This window comes from Euleptes europaea, chromosome 6 (assembly GCF_029931775.1).
Source record: "Euleptes europaea isolate rEulEur1 chromosome 6, rEulEur1.hap1, whole genome shotgun sequence".
Classification (NCBI taxonomy): Eukaryota; Metazoa; Chordata; class Lepidosauria; order Squamata; family Sphaerodactylidae; genus Euleptes; species Euleptes europaea.
Window position 1 is genome coordinate 92,399,443 of NC_079317.1, and position 18,809 is coordinate 92,418,251.

Consider the following 18,809-nt stretch of genomic DNA (forward strand, 5'->3'; position numbering starts at 1 on the left):
GCAGGAAATTCACAACTACCTCCCCCCGCCACACCCCCAGTGACCCCTGCTCCATGCCCAGAATATGGCAAAAAAATAAAAACCTCCAGGATCCCTGGCCAATCTGGCCTGGAGGGAAATTGCTTCTTGACCCCAAAGTGGAAATCGGCACTACCCTGGGCATGCAAGAAAGGGCCATGAGAGCCAAACACTGATGCAATCCTTCCTTCAGCTTTGTTCAGGTCTTACGAACTGAGGGCTGTGGCTTCCTTTATAGAATCACTCCACCTCATTCTAGGTCTTCCTCTTTTCCTGCTGCCTTCCACTTTTCCTAGCATTATTGTCTTTTCCAGCGACTCTTGTCTTCTCAGAATGCGACCAAAGTACATTTTAGAGCCATTAAAATCAGCCCCCCAAAACACATACATCATGAACACAGTTAAAAACAGAGGTAAAATATGTACAAAAACATACAAACAGCTATTAAAACTTTGATCAGGAAGGAGGGATCACTGTGGGAATGCCAAGTGACAGACAAGAGACCAGAAGGAACAGCTGTGATGAATATATCTCCCCCCACCCCTACAAAAAGAAACCTTTAGAATGACTATAACATCATATGAGTGCAGAATGTGCTGCCTACATCAATCCTGCTAAGGTGGTGAGGTGTCTTCTGAGACTGTAACCATATGAATTTTGTGCCATTTCTCAGCTTTCGTTTTCTGTGGCTTGAATACATGTGGTATGTCCGTTTCAATACACCTCTGTTTCTCCATCTTGTCTGGCTTGCATCACATAGTGTATATGGAGGGGAAAGGAGGAGAGGTCCTGGCACCTCGCCTAAAGTATCCCACCAGCGTGGTGTAGTGGTTCAGAGCGGTGGTTTGGAGCGGTGGACTCTAATCTGGAGAACCAGGTTTGATTCCCCACTCCTCCACATGAGCGGTGGAGGCTAATTTGGTGAACTGGATTTGTTTCCCCACTCCTACACATGAAGCCAACTGGGTGACCTTGGGCAAGTCACAGCTCTGTTAGAGCTCTCTCAGCCTCACCCACCTCACAGGGTGTCTGTTGTGGGGAGAGGAAGGCAATTGTAAGCCGGTTTGAGTCTCCCTTAAGTGGTAGAGAAAGTCGGCATACCAATTCTTCTTCTTCTTTGTCTTTGTCTTCATCTTCTTCTTCTTTGTCAAGTTATGTTTCATCTTGTTACCAAAAGAATGTGTATTTCCCGATCCACGATTTGTTCTTAATGCGTCCCTACCACGACTTACTTTCAGCTTGGTGACTTGAGCGTTAAGGGCCAGATGTTTGGTGAAGCCGTCAGCCAACCTGGGATCACCTTCATTGCTGCAAAGTTTGATGGCATCATGGGCATGGCTTTCCCCAAGATCTCTGTGAAGAAAGTTACACCTTTCTTTGACAATGTGATGCAACAACAGCTGTTGGACAAGAACGTATTTTCCTTTTATCTCAACAGGTGATGCTGGCTTTGACAGAAATAAATGCTGTTACCGGAACTCTTTCCGTTCTCGTGGCTAATTCATAAGGCGTATGGGTCAAATATGAAGGCCCTTCTGTTCTGAAATGAAGTGCTTCATTTTTCCTGGATAGAAAGGCGTACACCTGTACATATAGGAAGAGCACAGGGTGCCAGGGAATAAGTACAATGTAGATGTAGAATCTGAATAGTCCGTAAGGAAAAGGTAAAGCGCCATGTCATTCCTGACCCATGGGGCGACGTCACATCCCGACGTTTACTAGGCAGACTTTGTTTACGGGGTGGTTTGCCAGTGCCTTCCCCAGTCGTCTTCCCTTTACCCCCAGCAAGCTGGGTACTCATTTTCCTGACCTCGGAAGGATGGAAGGCTGAGTCAACCTTGAGCCGGCTACCTGAAACCAACTTCCGTTGGGCTCGAACTCAGGTCATGAGCAGAGCTTGGACTGCTTCACTAAACAAGTCTGGCCCTGGAAGCCACCTTGGAAACCACTTTGAGCTCTTCAGAAGAAGAACGTGGTTTAGGTGATAAATATCAGGCATATAGTCCAAGCTGCCCTGACCTGGATGGCCCAGGCTAGCCTGATCTCGTCAGAACTCAGAAACTAAGCAGGGTCGGCCCTGGTTAGTATTTGGATGGGAGACCACCAAGGAAGACCAGGGTTGCTGTGCAGAGGAAGGCACTGGCAAACCACCTCTGTTAGTCTCTTGCCATGAAAACCCCAAAAGAGGTCACCATAAGTCGGCTGCGACTTGAAGGCACTTTACACACACACATAGTCCAAGCTAAGGTATAGCTACTTGCATACAGTCCCACTGAGTTCAGATGGGCTTGCTTGCAGCCCTAATACAAAAATCCACTCCTAAGAAAATACACATAGGCCACTGTAGATAAGAGTACTTGCTTTGAGTTCTGTGGTCTTATGCCATGTCCTACATAATCTGTAATTTGGGGTCTTTAGTTGACCTGCCATTACCATAGTTCTGTGAGTAATCTTTACAAAGATATGGGAGACAGGATCCTTGTTGTATTGCTGTTGTGTTTCCCCTTACAAAGTCCATATAACGAAGTATGGCATAGTTTGGAACTACCTCTTGGAAATAATATATTTAGGGGATACAGAGCTCCCTCTGCCTCCTTATTTGTATTGATTTTTGTTTCTACACTTCTGTGCCTTTTTTTTTGTCTCAAGGGACCCAAAAGGATCAACTGGAGGAGAATTGCTTCTAGGAGGAACAGATCCACAGTATTATAGTGGAGACTTCAACTATGTGAATGTCACTCGTAAAGCTTACTGGCAGGTCCACATGGATAAGTGAGTTACTTCTTGTGTTTCAAAATATGCAAGTGTATATAGTTTGTGTGAATACTATATCTAAACGCTCCACAGCAGGCTTGTCCAAACTGCAGCCCCTGGGCCAATTGAGGCCCAGCTATGAATGCTTGCGGCACAACACAAAATCATAAACTTACCGGTACTTAAAACATTATGAATCAGCTATCGTTAGTGTTAGTGTATTATATGTGTGGCCCAAGACAATTCTTCTTCTTCCAATGTGGCCCAGGGAAGCCTAAAGATTGGACACCCCTGCTCTACAGCATTTTTCAAATGAAAATACATATGGCCTAAAACATTTGCAGCTTAAGGAGTTACTGATGGGAAAAGATGCTTGGGTACCATCTCTATAGGGAGGCTTTAACTGCTTGTACAAGATGGGAAAGAGACCAGAATATGCTAGGCTGTTTCTCTCCCCCCCCCCCCCACCCGCCCCCAAATGTGGTAGAATAAATTCAGACTTTCAACACAGGCTGAAATGAGTTGTCTTATCTTGTGCACAACATAAATGACTTTTTAAAAACCTGTTGCTTATCATGACTCCAGGCAAGAAAACTATTATAAAAATGTGAACACAGCCATGTTTGGTTGAGGTCAGCTGCCAGATCTGCTGTCAATCAAACTTCACATCAGGAACAGGTTCATGTGATCACATCCAACCCCTGCGCTTTTCTGAAGCACTTGTATTGGATATTCAGTTCAAAAGTTGCCATCCAATGGCCTCTGATCTCAGGATGGACTGCTGGTTTTGGGGGGTGGGTGCAGGTTAATTTTTCTCCTGTGCTGTTTCTCCCCTTTTAATCTCTTCCCTCACCCCGGCAAAACTGTTGATAACTAAAATGTGGAAAAGGACAAGCATCTATATTCTACCTCCCCTCCTTCACAACACATAAGTGGGGAGGGGACCATTTTCAGTGAGAAAAAATGGCATGGAAGGCGGTTTAGCCCTCTCCAGCACTGTAATCCTTATCCAATTCGGGGGCCCATTCAGCTGATTTGAACCCTTTTAAAAAGAACATCCATTATGCTGTCCTTGATAGAGTTATACCTTGATTACATCCATTGAAGTTAATGGCTTTAAAAGGGTATAACTTGCTAGTGCCAGTCACAGATCTCCCATGTGACACATAGGTAGACCTTGAGCCGGCATCTGTGGCATGGTATTATAGCTATGCCTGGGGTTGCAGAAGAATTCCTTCTGCATTTGACATTGGTTTTCTCCAAAATGTGGTACGGCTGGTTTTCTGTGCCCTATACCCAGTGCACACAAGTGAGTTGAGGACTGCCTGTCTGTAGAAGCCCTCTGCCTGGTTTTTCCACAGTCTTCAAGGATTATTTCCGCTCTCTGTTTTAATCCTCTTTCACTTCTAATGTCTGGGGAATATAAACAAACATACAGAAGTGGAAGAAGGGGGAAGTATTCCCTGACATCAGAGAGTTCTTCTTTCGATGCATAGTTAAATGGTGGAACTACCTGCCCCAGGATGTGGTGATGGCTGCCAACTTGGAAGACTTTAAGACAAAAGTGGACATGTTAGTGGAGGATAGGGCTATCCATGGCTACTAGTCATGATGCATACCTATTCGCTCTAGAATCAGGAGCATGCCTATTATCTTAGGTGCTGTGGAATACAGGCATGATGCTGCTGCTGTCATTTTTTTTGTGGGCTTCCTAGAGGCACGTGGTTGCCCACTGTGTGAAAGACTGCTGGACTTGATGGGCCTTGGTCTGATCCAGCAGGGCTTTTCTTCTGGTCTTATGATGTTGTATTCAGCATACAGATGTCCCTCCAAGCCCGTTTTCTTTTGCATGACCCACTATGATTCCCACCTCATGTTCTTTTTAAATTAAAATGCTTTCCCCTATTTTTTCAAAAAAAACCCGGAGATTAAGAACCTATCTTGTATTCCGGTTGTACCAAAATAGATAAGTTTGAATTCATTTGTTTATGGAGTGGTCTTTCTTTTACAGGGTTGACATTGGCAATGGCCTGACTGTGTGCAAAGATGGCTGTGAAGCTATTGTAGACACTGGGACCTCTCTCATTACTGGGCCATCTGATGAAATTAAGAAGCTGCAGAAAGCTATTGGCGCCAAGCCAATAATTAAAGGACAGGTAAATGCAGGCAGAGACCAGGGCGGAGTGTCTGTTTTGATGTTGGCTAAATGACTAAATGGCGATTAAACTGCTATTTATGTGTTGGTTTTACCCTAGCTTGGATTCGGGTGCGTTTAGTGGCTTTGGGTCGAGTCGCATCAACCTACCCAAAAGGCAGTTTGGTTACCAGTTCAAAAAGGATATGTATCAAATGACTTATGCTACAATACTTGGCTTGAATAAGAGCTGCCTGGAATAAAGAGCTGGTGACTCCTGCCTGTCCCTGACCTGGATGGCCCAGGCTAGCCTGATCTCGTCAGATCTCAGAAGCTAAGCAGTCAGCCCTGGTTAGCAGTTGGATGGGAAACCACCAAGGAATACCAGGGTTGCTGTGCAGAGGAAGGCACTGGCAAACCACCTCTGTTAGTCTCTTGCCATGAAAACCCCAAAAAGGAGTCGCCATAAGTCGGCTGCGACTTGACGGCACTTTACACACACACAACTCCTGCCTGAGATGTTTTCCTGTGTCTTTAGTGGCTGAAATACAGTGAGAAGCCTAGCAGGTGTTGTTCTTTGCATCACAGTAATGAGAGGCAATGCCTGCCAAGTATATCTGTGCCATCTGGCAACAGAAGACCTGGAAGCATCTCTTTTTTAAAAACAAACAAAACTAGGTCCCCCACCTATTCCTGGATGTACTCAATGATAACATTTCTTTAGCAAGTTGTCAGTCAACCTACCACTGGAAATGTCATGTTGATTTGAAGCTAGCATGTTACAAGGAAAGAGATCTTGGCTTGCAGTGGGGGGGCTTTTGTTCATATGGGTACTTTGATCCCTTTCACTAGCAGAAAAGCTGGTAGGATCCAAACTATGGTGTGGAGAAAGTTGATAGAGGGAGAAACATTACTGTCTCTCATAATACTGGAACTCGTAGTCACACAATAAAATTAATTGGCAGTAGATTCAGGACAGGCAAAATATGTATTTATATCATGCATAGTTAACATTCAGTTTGCTGCCACGGGATGTGGCAATGTCTGCTGGCTCGGTGCCTTGAAGAGAGGAATAGACTTAACTTTTGGAGGACAGGTCTATCAGTTGCTGTTTTGCTATGATAGTTCAATTAAATCTCTAAGTTCAGTTAAGCCTCTAAGTTCAGAAACAGTGACCTCTGAATACCAGTTTCTGAGGAGTAAACAGTGGGGAAGGGCTCTTACCTTCAGGCTCTTTTTGTGAGTTTTTTTGGAAGGACCGGAATGAGCACTGTAGGAAGTAGAATGCGGAGCAAGGTGGGCTGTTGGTTTGATCCAGAAGGGCTCTTCTTTCATCAAGTCCTTACGAGGAGAGTTAGAATGAACTTAGTCTGGAACTAGCAGCTGAGGTGTTTGGGTTAAATAGAGCAGAGTCTGAAGAAGAAGAGTTGGTTTTTATATGCTGACTTTCTCTACCACTTAAGGCAGAATCACCTTCCCTTCCCCTCCCCACAACAGACACCCTGTGAGGTAGGTGAGGCTGAGAGAGCATGACTTGCCCAAGGTCACCCAGCTGGCTTCGTGTGTAGGGGCGGGGAAACAAATCCAGTTCACCGGATTAGCCTCCGCCGCTCATGTGGAGGAGTGGGGAATCAACCCCGGCTCTCCGGATCAGACTCCACCGCTCCGAACCACTGCTCTTAACCACTACACCACACTGGCTCCTGAGACGTTGCTCAACAGGACCTACTTACAAGAAGCCTGCCTTTAATGCAGAGATAAGACGAGGTCGTTTGTTGTTAGCTTTTTCCCTGGTGATTGCTGGACTTTAAAAAACAACAAAAAGAGCATTAGGTATAGAAGCAATGTTGCATGGATTATCTGCCGATTACAGAAACAAACAGGAAAAAAATGTACTTGAATAAATACAAACATGCTAGATATTTGCAATGACTTCACTGCAGAAGTGTAAACTTAATGTAGTCATGTCTGGAAAGGCCAGATAAGCACAAATCCAAAAATATTGAAAAGGTGCCACATGAATAATTGTTTCTACTAATAGATCAGTTTAACTTGGGGTAGGTGGTACCAAGCGGCTGGAAAATAACTGGTGTGCTGGCCATGGTTTCACTTAACCCTTTATAATGTTTGGAAGAGGTGGGCTGTTTTGCCACACATAAAGCACGAGAGTTCTCAAGAGACCTTTCCTGCATTGGGCTTTAGTGTCTGCTAGGTATTGCTCTTCCTTCCACATCACCAAGTCAGCCTAGGGTTGTCAATTCAGACCCTAACAGTGCCATCCTAAAGCCGGGCTTTAGTGTCTGCTAGGTATTGCTCTTCCTTCCACATCACCAAGTCAGCCTAGGGTTGTCAGTTCAGACCCTAACAGTGCCATCCTAAAGCCGGGCTTTAGTGTCTGCTAGGTATTGCTCTTCCTTCCACATCACCAAGTCAGCCTAGGGTTGTCAATTCAGACCCTAACAGTGCCATCGTAAAGCAGATTAAACACCCTTCTAACCCCATTGATTTCAGTGGCTTAGTGTCTGCTAGGTATTGCTCTTCCTTCCACATATCACCAAGTCAGCCTAGGGTTGTCGATTCAGACCCTAACAGTGTCATCGTAAAGCAGATTAAACACCCTTCTAACCCCATTGATTTCAGTGGACTTAGAAGGGTATAACTCTGCTGAGAATGACATTTTTAAAAAGCTCTTCCCCAAGGATTTTTCAGCCAGTGTGGTGTAGTGGTTAAGAACTGTGGTTTGGAGCAGTGGAGTCTGATCTGGAGAACTGGGTTTGATTCCTCACTCCTCCACATAAGCGGTGGAGGCTGATCTGGTGAACTGGGTTTGTTTCCCCACTCCTATACACGAAGCCAGCTGGGTGACCTTGGGCTAGTCACAGCTCTCTCAGCCCCACCTACCTCACAGGGTGTCTGTTGTGGGGAGGGGAAGGGAAGGCAATTGTAAGCCGGTTTGAGTCTCCCTTAAGTGGCAGAGAAAGTCGGCATATAAAAACCAACTCTTCTTCCTCTTCATAAAAGTCTGAATCTTGCCTAGTTTCACTTCGATGCTTAGGAAAATGCTGTTCATGATGATTTTTCCTTTCCTGAAGTTTTTAAAATGTACAGGAGGATGGGTCCATTTGGTTTATGGATTTGCTAACTATTACTCAGAAGTAAGATTTTTGGGTCGAGGCAGGGTGGGTCATAGAACGTACTAATTCAGTGTAAAATGCATGTATAGTAATAATACTTAGTATTTATAGAGTGCTTCTGGAATAGTTAAAGAGCTTCTCATTCTTTGTAACCCTCACTACAGCCCTGTAAAGTAGGACAGTACTCCATAACAGATGGCCTGAGATGTAGCACCTGAGCCAAAAATCCAAATGTTGCCTCCTTTGATGTAAAATAATGTTAATAATTGACAATACCATCTCCTTTCCTCTGCTTGCCTCAGGCCGCTTACTAAATGTGTGGCTGAGGCAAGATTTGAACCAAAGTCTTTCTGGCTTAGAGCCCAGGAAAATGGCTGCATTCCTTTCGATACAACCTCCTGTGCAGTACAGGAAGTAAACAATATCAACTCTAGATGGATCTGCTTGTCCAAATAGTTGCCCAATTGTAATTATACTGGTCCAGCAGAAGAGATGGTTGCGATACCTTCACCGGCTGCAGGGCCAGACTGGGAAGTTGCAAAGGGCCTGGAGCAAGACACGTCAAATGGCTCTCACTGTGCTACAAGCCTGTACTGCAGAGTGACCCGGCTCACCGGCACCGAGAACGGGTACCGGCTCATCCATTGTCTCCTCCTGCAAACTGCCGGCAGCGCAGGAGGAGATGACTGGTGAGCAGACTCTGCTTGCTCCTCAGCATCAGCGGCCCTCTAGGTCAGCAGCTCACTTGGAAATGTCACTGTAAGTGAAAAGGTCCAGTCTGCCACTGATCGGCTGCTAAGAACTTTGTTGCTTGCTTACCAGGACAGTGCAGGCAAGGTCCAAACCCTTGGCCCTGACCCACCCTGTTGCGCAGCCAAAGACACTTGCTAAGTGGAAGAGGGCAGGGGAGGTTGTTCTAGCCCAGTGATGGCGAACCTTTTAGAGACCGAGTGCCCAAACTGCAACCCAAAACCCACTTATTTATCGCAAAGTGCCAACACGGCAATTTAACCTGAATACTGAGGTTTTAGTTTAGAAAAAAACAACACATACATTAACATCTTTTGCCTTAAAAGAAAAACACAATAACAGAGCTTTCAATGATACAAACAACTTTTTATTGAAAGGTAAAAGTTTGCATTTGGCATTCTTTTGAACAATTAATGTTTGTTCAAAGCCCCTAAGGTGGGCGGCAGGCAGTCCAGGGAAAGGGGGGGGGGCTTTGAACTGCTCCGCAGCGCTGAGCAGTTCAAAGCCGGGTGGCGGGGAGGCAGATGCGACGGCTGCTCAACTTACCTGCGCGTGCCCACAGAGAGGGCTCGGTGTGCCAAGTCCGGCACGCATGCCATAGGTTCGCCAACACGATTCTAGCCCCTTTGTAATTGCCATCAGCCTGGGAAGAAGGGCTAGGGAGGCTGCCATCTCCGCTCTCAAGGCTTCAAGATCTGCCTGGCAAAGCGCACAGAGAGGTCTGTGTGGGCAAGAGAGAAAGGAGGTAGGGCTAAAGCAGCATGCCAGCTTGACAAAGAGGAACAGGCAGCTTTAGAGCCATCACACCTGTCTGGCAGGTAGAGGCAAAAGGGACTTAGAAGCCCAGCATCCTAGATTTTAGCATTTCTAAAGCTTGGTGCCAATCACAAATTTCAATTTGACTCAAGTTCTGCCTGGGTTTAAGAATGCTGAACTTTGGATTCCAGGAAAGGGCTCTTAAAACCCACCTCCTCATGGACGATTGGAAAGCTAAAATGATGGAATATGCCACAATGGCCAAAATGACCCACATGATGAATATAACTGACAAGGAAACTTGAACAGTTTAACGAAAAATGGAATTTGTTTTATAGATATGTAGAAACCAGTAGTTGAAATTCTATAATAACACCACTAGATTAAAAGGTATAAACATTGGCTGAAGTATAGTGAAGCTGTTTTTAGTACAGTGAGAATAAAGGTACAATCATTGGTTAAAGTGAAGTTATTTGCTAGAAGAATAAGATACTTTATTCAATTAATTGAAGAAACAGATGTGGTAATTATGCTGTAATTTTTTATGCTGAAATGTTCCTTTTTCACATATATATCTTATCCGTAGATGGTCCCCTATTCCTCCCTTTTTCCCCCTTTTGTATCCCTTTTTTGAAATAAATAAATTTTTAAAAAATCACCTCCTCTAAAAGACTGTTCTGAAGGGCAGATGTCCCACCGCAAACGTTTCTCACAAAGAAATGAAGATACGTATAGGCAGCCAGCACAGTTGTTGCAAGAGTGATGTTGTATGCAGACACCACTCGATACCACGCGAAAGGCAAACTACCACATTTTGTACATATTTTGTTATTCGCATCCATGTTAGACTTTTATACTTCTTTTTTCCCCGTTTACAGTATATGCTTGAATGTGACAAGCTGTCTTCCCTTCCTGTGGTGAACCTGGTCCTAGGTGGCAACTCGTATGCCCTAACTGCAGATCAGTATGCCTTAAAGGTGAGTAATTCCTGTCAACCTTTTTTGTTAATCCATAACATCTCCGATTTTTATAGCTGTTTGGTTTAATTTTGTTTTTAAACTGGAACAAGCTTATTGGGTGTTGGCATGTAAATTTAGCTTTACCTGGGTTAACAACCCTGCAGCAAGAGAAGCTGTAAAATACCACTGATGGTTTCTAGAATGGGGATTCAAAAAACTAGTGACTCTGATTCATTTAAATCTAGGGTTGCCAGCCTCCAGGTAATAGCTGGAAATCTCCTGCTATTATAACTGATCTCCAGCTGATAGAGATCAGTTCCCCTGGAGAAAATGGCCAATTTGGCAATAGGACCTTATGGCATTGAAGTCCCTCCCCTCCTCAAACCCCGCCCTCCTCAGGCTCCACCCCAAAAACCTCCCGCTGGTTGCGAAAAGGGACCTGGCCACCCTATTTAAACCTTATCTGTCTACTACTATTCTGTTATAAATGGATTCTTTTTTATTGGTCACCATGAAGTATAACAAACAAACAAACAACAACAAAAAACCATTACTTTCACAATCTGAAGTTCTTCCAGATGGTTATTTATAAAAGGCTGGGTTTTTTCTTTTCTTTTTATGATTTCATCTCAAACTCCTTTTCTCTCTGTAGGTGACTGTTCAAGGGGAAACTCTTTGCCTGAGTGGATTTTCAGGCTTGGATGTCCCACCACCTGGCGGCCCTCTTTGGATCCTCGGAGATGTATTCATTGGCCCGTATTACACCGTTTTTGACCGCGATAATGACTCAGTTGGTTTTGCGAAGTGTAGTGGGAAAGTATAAAAGCTACTGAATCCTGCCTTCCACAGTCTCTACAGAATCCACAAGCAAGCACCCCCCCGTAAGCTCACTGGAGTTCTATATCGTGACTTATTGGTAATAACAAAAATAAAGAGAAAAGGACGTATTTCAAAATCTAGATGAAATTTTAAAATTATATGGAAAAAGACCACTATTGACCTTTTAACAATCACTTGCTCTCTACTGCATAACAGGCTATAGAGAAGTTGTAATAAAATCACTGTATTCTAAGGAGCCCAATCATTGTCGGTTCCTCTTCCAGCAGCAGTCTACTGAAAAACTGCCCTTTTATATGTCGGAGCATCAAATACCTCTTTAATTTAGGCCATTACAGTTTGCCATTATCTTCCTCTCCTTTTGTAAGAGTTTCTAAATACTTTTTTCCTGATTTTACCCTCTTTTTTGTTTAAAGAAATGAAAACATCCCTTGAATAAGTTTCAGAGGCTATTCCAGGGGAGCGCTAGATTACCGGTACATTCGCCTTTGTTTAATGGTCCCAAATGTGCAATGTTAAAGATGAGGAAACGTTTTTGTCCATATTAATTGCATCATGAAGGTATGAGGTATAGCAAAAAGGTCCTGATTTGCAAATTTTACAAAGCAAGCTGTCCACCATTGTGGGGGAAAGGGGCAGGGGCAGGCTGTACCCTATAGAGAATCTTCAGGAAGTAATAATAGTTGAGAAGCCCCTTCTATAGGATGTGGCTGGGTTCTCCAGCTGATGTATTTTGACCTGACAAAGACCATTCATGTGATACTGTTTCCAAGTGTAGTTGTCTTTTCCTTTAGATTTGTGCAAAACCTTTGTACTTCCCATCTTCCTTCAAAGACACAAAAGAAGTGACTCTGGCTTTTCCCCCCACCTAAAAGTATTTCAAGCAATGATACTTGTGAGATCTGGTGGATCAAAGTAATTTTAGAGAAACACCAGAATCCCAACATGTTTCTCTTAATAAGGCCTCTTTTTTTTGTCATTACTTGAAAGTCTTTCCTCCCATACATGCCCTTCCAGTTTTATTGTGCAGAAGAACAATTCTTATAGATGACACTCTAAAATGTACACTGCTCTGACAAATTTGGTTGAGGAACCCAACCACCTAAACGGCTCGACACAAGCAAGCTCTTGCCGCCTTAACAGAAGTTCTACATCATCTGTTTCCAAGGACTGTCTTTGTATTGGGCTGTGCTTTTGACTTGACAAACAAAACACAAGAGGTAGCCATTCAGTGCAGGGAGGGAGGATAGGTAGGATATTAGTGGTAAGAAGCTAAATTATTTAGAATTTTTAAAATATTGCCTTGATGTATAAGGAGACTTTTAGTACCTGTGAGGTTCCTTCAGCAGGTTCCGTTATCCTTTGGATCCAGTTTTAAGTTTGCGAGGCAGCATAGACAAGAGAAAGCACAAAACAGGAGAGTAAAATGAACAAAAGACTGCTTGTAATGAAAAACCAAGAGCGCTTCACTGAAGATGTTCTCTTGAATGAGCTGAGAACCTGACATATGCTGAGCAGACCAACAGAAAAGCTTGTAAACTCGGAACAGAAGAGCTTGCCGGAACTTGAACAAATGTTTATGGATATGCTGCATGTCCTAGAACTTTATTCTCTACTGGGTTGAATATTTTGGATGCTGGTATAAGTAGTAAGATGTCCCCCAAGAAGGCCATACAGAAGACGTAGGATGAGGAGTTTTTTTGGGGTAGTGTTATTTGAGTTTGCTAACAAGTCTTTGGTATTGAAACCAGGATCTATTATAAATATGTGTATCATATTCACATGGGCATTTATTAAGTGATGTGTGTTCTGAATTGCCCTTGGCATAATAAATGGTCTTCTCTAAGCTCTCTGCTTAGTGCCAACTTTATAGTGGTCTTCCACCCTGAATAAGTAACTCAAAGTTGTCTTATGGAGCATCTCACTGCAAAATATCAAATGCAAATATTCACCCTTATTTCAAATTGATCAAGGCTCTTTAAAAGAGAAGCTATGAATAAAATGTCTAAAATAACTTACTTTGTTTAGGGGACCATTCATATGGGGAGGAGGGTTTATTCTGGGACTGAATGCAACCTTTGTTTGGCGGACAGGTTTTTGGCTGGTAATACTAGACACTGAAGCCTGTTGATTGCCTCTCTCTGTAAGGTCTCTTAAGCAGGGAGATCAGTTTTTTGGGGATGATGTGAATGAAGCTGCTGGACCTGTAGTTTGCCACCATCTATCTGTTATTCTACTTGCTCTTTCTAAACATGTGAAATGCCATTGGGACTCTCCAGTTCTATAACATGCTGTCCAAGCAGTACTCTCAATTTGTCATAGAAAACGTAAATAAAAATTTTTTTCTACCCCAACTCTTTATTTTGTAATGTCATCTTTTTGCATGGTTTGGAGTTATTTGTTTCTTATTACAAACCAGATGATAAGAATACAGACAGTGGCATCAGAGGGTCTTAAGATCATGATGACCTGAAAAATCTGCTTTCCCCCCATTTTTATTTTTTAACATCCGGCCTGTTGAAGAGTTCTGAGGAACTGGGAATCTTGCATGCTGTGCCATGGACCTAATGGTTGGTCCTAATAAAAGGTATTACGTGGATTGTGTTCTTGAAAAGGTAAGGCCAGACCAGAAAAGAAAACTCAGTTAAATAAGCCTGTGATTATTCATAGAACAACTTTTTTGGAAACCTGGAAACCTCCAGACTAACAAAGACTACAGTCCACAATAGCCATGCGGATTAGCCTTGGATTCCACATGTTAACAGATCACTTCAGGATACAATGGTTCCACATTAACATACCACACCCTCATTAGCACATTATCTTGATACTTACAGGACAATGATTAGCACATTACCTTTAATACTTTGCAGGACAATGACTCAGCTCAAACCCAACCCCCTTCTGACTATATATTACTCTTCCTACACACTTGATACTGAGAGACACTGTCCTTCAGTGTTACTCCTCTGAAGATGCCTGCCACAGCTGCGGGCGAAACGTCAGGAAAGAAAATACCAAGACCACGGTTACACATGCCGGATAACCTACAAGAACCAATGAACTCTGACCGTGAAAGCCTTCAACAATATTTTGACTTTTTGGAAATTCTCCATTGTGTCATGCTTTAAAAATACAGCAGCCTTGCTTCAAGTGTTAATTCTGGTAGCTGTACTTTTCTTGAGTAATAGAAAGGAAACGTGAGATTACTATAAATTCTAAACCTTTTATCTGAAGGGTACATGGAAATTGAGAAATGGAGGTTCTTGTTTAGCTCTGTATGAACTGTGGAGATAATCTCAGATCAGGCAGAGTTTTACTGCCTGATAAAGAAGTTTGGGAAACTATTTGCGAAACTTTGGAAGTTTTGTGTGTGTGTGTTTCCTTTATCATTAGTTTCTCTTGGGATGGGAAGTGCAGTGAAGTTTAAAAGCCTATATACAGAGATGGAGAGAGACACAAATAGTCACAGGAGTCAGAAAACAAGTATACACAACTGCTAAAAGTAGAGATACAAGAAGAGAACCAGGATCGTCTGTGTTGTATTTCCTTTTCCTTTAGCAGCTCAGTCATGTATAGCTTTCCCAGTGCTGCTACTGTTCTGTAAAGCGAACAGGGTTCTCTACATCTTCCCTTGTATTTTTCCTTTCCTCAAAGGAGCTTGGGGTAGTAAACACAGTATTATCCTCCTGCTTTATTCTCGCAGTAGCTATATGCATATGCATTAGGTTCAGTTGAGAGGTAGGTACCTACACGGACTCCCTGCGCTGAAGAGGATTTGAACATGAGTCTCCAAGGTATAAATATGACTCTTACGGTTTTCAACAACATTATTATCAGCATCATGCTTGCTGTCCATAAAAGGTAAGTAGTAAAATGAGAAATTAACACTAGGGGTTTATATGTATGTAAATAAGCAACTATAAAACCTCAAAGTACAACTCCACCCACCAACCAAAATCACAACCTAGCCTTCCAGAAGAAATCTGATTACAGAAACGATGATAGAACTAGATGTTTGACTTGTTTAAGAAATAGTTTCCTCAGTGAAGTAGAAACTAGAGTGATGAACTTCCAGCGGTATTAAAGATCATCTAGATCTGTTTGTGGGAGCCCAATGGCACAGAGTAGTACACTGCAGTACTGCAGTCAACACTCTGCTCACAACCTGAGTTTGATCCTGGGAAATCGGTTTCCCATAGCTGACTCAAGGTTGACTCAGCCTTCCATCCTTCTGGGGTTGGTAAAATAAGTACCCAGCTTGATGGGGGTAAAGTGTAGACAAATGGGGAAGGCAATGGCAAACCATTCTGTAAACATTAGCCTGCATGGTAAATGTCATGATTTGACATCACCCCATGGGTCAGTAGTGACCTGGTGCTTGTACAGGGGACTACCTTTACTTTTAGATCTGTTTGTGAATTCTGCTTGGCCAAAGTTATGCGAAGGGCTTTGAACTCCTGAAATACCTTTTAAAAATATATCTGATAATGAAGTGGTTTCTTCCTGTGCCAATAAATGAAAGCAAAACTAGTCACCAGAACGCATTGATTTCTACATACATGGTGGTCTCCCTAGATATGCAGAAAAACATAACTTCGTAAATCAACCAAAATGAAAAGAAATGGCCTAATGAGAAAAGAGCATATTCCAAGAAACACAAAATATTGGGAGTAGCCAAGGCATGGAGAAGAGCAGAGAATGATGAGAAAATGAGCCTATTCAAGCCATTGAGAGTTTAAAGAATCTTGGAGGAGAAGATTTGGGAATGGATTTCCAAACCCATTGTTTCTTGTGGGCCCCAGCTTGTAATATGAAATACTAAAATGGGAGGCTCATTCAAATCATGAAAGCAGCAAAATCAGGTCACCCTCAGACAAGATAGGACATTCTACACATTTGGGGGATTCCCAAGGTATGAACAAAAAATTACTTGGTAAAATTAACCAAAGGAAAAATAAATATCCCCTACCAATCCGCAAAAAAGTCTGATGGGGACTGAAAAATGTCTTCAGGGGGCTTGGAATGCTGAAAGCAGTCTATTCAAAAGGCAGAAAAGGGAGATGGGGACACTGGCCTGTTCAAACCCCATAGAATACTAGATGGAGATATTTAGATGGGAGGCATTTCCAAATAGTTTATCTGTTCCAAATCATCACTGCCTATTTACAAGCAGATGGTTATGGCTTGTAGCAAAGGCACAGTTTTAAGGGCTGAAATCCAAAAATCCCAACAGCCTACAACTGGGAAATTATTCCACGCACAGGGCTGAACAGGCAAACGTTTCAGGATCTTAACGTGTGGGTATGATGACGGTGTCAGGAGGAAAGTTTTAAATATATTAAGTATTGGGAAATATTTTGGTACAAGGGGAACTAGTTGCTCTCAACGCTGAAAATCAAAAACGCAACAGAACAGGCTTCTAGGAGAAAGCTGACAGGTACTGAGAGCATCTGGTTCAAGGCAACTAATACCTTAGGGAAATGATGATCTAAAATGCTCGGTGTCCTCAAAGCAAAGGCACTGACAACAGGCACACATGTAATACTAGAAGTCTCAGAGCCAAAGTCAGTAAATTAAACTGCCTGGTACTAAAATAAAAATAGGTAGAGTGCATATTTATACATTCCCACTCTGCTGTGATCTTCGCAGTGCATTCCTAAGCGTATACATGCAGAAATAAATCCCACTGACTTCAACGTGACTTACTTCCAAGTTCACAGTAAGTGAGTTTAGGATTGCATCCTTGATTCCCTCTCAAAACAGTTACTTTCTCTCATCTGAGTCTACCTCAAACTGTTGTTAGGATGATAAAACAACACATATACCACCCTGAGCTCCTTGGAGGAATGGTAGGATGCCTGGTAGAACTGTGAAAATCAGTGAGATAAAAGAAAGTCATTGTTGATCATATTGGGTGGAATATTTCAAAAACAGCAAAGCTTTCAAACAGAGTACAAATATTACACACACGAAAACACTTATCTGTAAGATCACTGAGAAAAAGCCATGAAGACCCAATAGATTGCATCTTACTACTCAACTTACTACAGTGCATGAAGGAAGGGCTTTCTCCACATAATGTTGTGAGGAGACTTTTAGTAGGTGTTGGGTAGTTTAAGGAGCCTCCTTCCCTCGATAAGCAACTCTTCTTCTGGCAGAAAGGCCCCCTGGGGCGAAAACACATGGCCGCTTTAGCCTCCTTTATTCCCTGTTTCAGCAAGGATTCAGCCAGGATCGTACGCATGCATTTTACCAAACATGCTTTCGATCCTGGCTGAATCCTGGCTGAAACAGGGGATAAAGGAGGCTAAAGCGACAGTGCGTTTTCGCCCTTGCTATAGCTGAAAGCTCTTTGCACTGGAGGAATGTACTACCATTAGTTTAGCCAGGTACCAATACCTTGACATTGATCTTGAAATACATAAAGAACTCAAGGAATAAGTAAAAGTTGAGGGTGTAATGAATATGCGTGTCTCGAATTACCCACAAATTTACAACATAAATGTAATCCCAGATTATAAGAAAAGTACAATATTTCACGGTGTGGTTAGAAGCCACATTCAACAACCTAAACAAAAGCCAAGTAGGTATTGATAGGGACATTACCTGGATGGACCTCCTCGAAACTCTTGAATGTGCTGCCCTGAGCTCCATGTTAAAAGACCGGTAAAATATAAACATAATAAAAAGATATAATGAAAGAGTGCTTAGTCAGTTATGCAGCTAGTAAGTGAAGAGTTGACTAATGATTTCAGTTTACCTTTGATAAGATTTAACTTGGAATGTATCAGAACTTCATACTACTAAATTTTGACAGTGTATTGTAATATTCCAATGGGCTGATTTTGGCCCGCAAACTGCTTTGGGGGCTCTGACTGATCCTTGGTGGGAGATGGTCAGGAGAAGAGTGAGTTGGTTAATTCTCCTGGGCTTCTCAGTAGCTTTTGATACCACTGGCTAAAGTACCATTCTGAGGCACTTAGTGGAGTTAGATCTATGAAGGACTGACTTGTTCCATTTCCAGAGGTTAGTGCTAGAAAATTACCGTTCTTTTCTATCAGGCCTGTTTTACATTATTTAACGCTCCACTCTATTTTCTATGCCATTTCTATACAAAACGTCTCAGAGAGATCATTCAGAGATTTGGAGTGTGGTCATAGAATCATATAGTTGGAAGATGACCCACTAGGGTCATCAAGTCCAACCCCCTGCACAATGCAGGAAATTCACAACTTCCTCCCCCCCCACACACACCCCCAGTGACCCCCTACTCCATGCCCAGAAGATGGCCAAGATGCCCTCCTTCTCATGATCTGCCTAAGGTCATAGAATCAGCATTGCTGACAGATGGCCATCTAGCCTCTGCTTTAAAACCTCCAGGGAAGGAGAGCTCACCACCTCCCGAAGAAGCCTGTTCCACTGAGGAACTGCTCTAAGTGTTAGAAAATTCTTCCTAATGTCTAG

At 42.9% G+C, this 18,809-nt stretch overlaps 2 protein-coding genes across 2 annotated transcripts in view; both read left to right on the plus strand.

Moving 5' to 3' along the window:
* The window catches only part of CTSD (cathepsin D), a 42,074-nt gene extending 30,715 nt beyond the window's left edge, over positions 1-11,359 (plus strand). The window contains exons 5-9 of the mRNA XM_056851959.1: positions 1,257-1,456; positions 2,668-2,790; positions 4,784-4,928; positions 10,425-10,523; positions 11,158-11,359. Coding sequence (XP_056707937.1) covers positions 1,257-1,456; positions 2,668-2,790; positions 4,784-4,928; positions 10,425-10,523; positions 11,158-11,328 — 738 coding nt within the window. The 3' untranslated portion in view covers positions 11,329-11,359. The remainder of the gene's footprint in view (positions 1-1,256; positions 1,457-2,667; positions 2,791-4,783; positions 4,929-10,424; positions 10,524-11,157) is intronic.
* A 2,541-nt stretch (positions 11,360-13,900) lies between these two features.
* Positions 13,901-18,809, plus strand: part of IFITM10 (interferon induced transmembrane protein 10) — a 63,301-nt gene continuing 58,392 nt past the window's right edge. The window contains exon 1 of the mRNA XM_056851960.1: positions 13,901-13,957. Coding sequence (XP_056707938.1) covers positions 13,901-13,957 — 57 coding nt within the window. The remainder of the gene's footprint in view (positions 13,958-18,809) is intronic.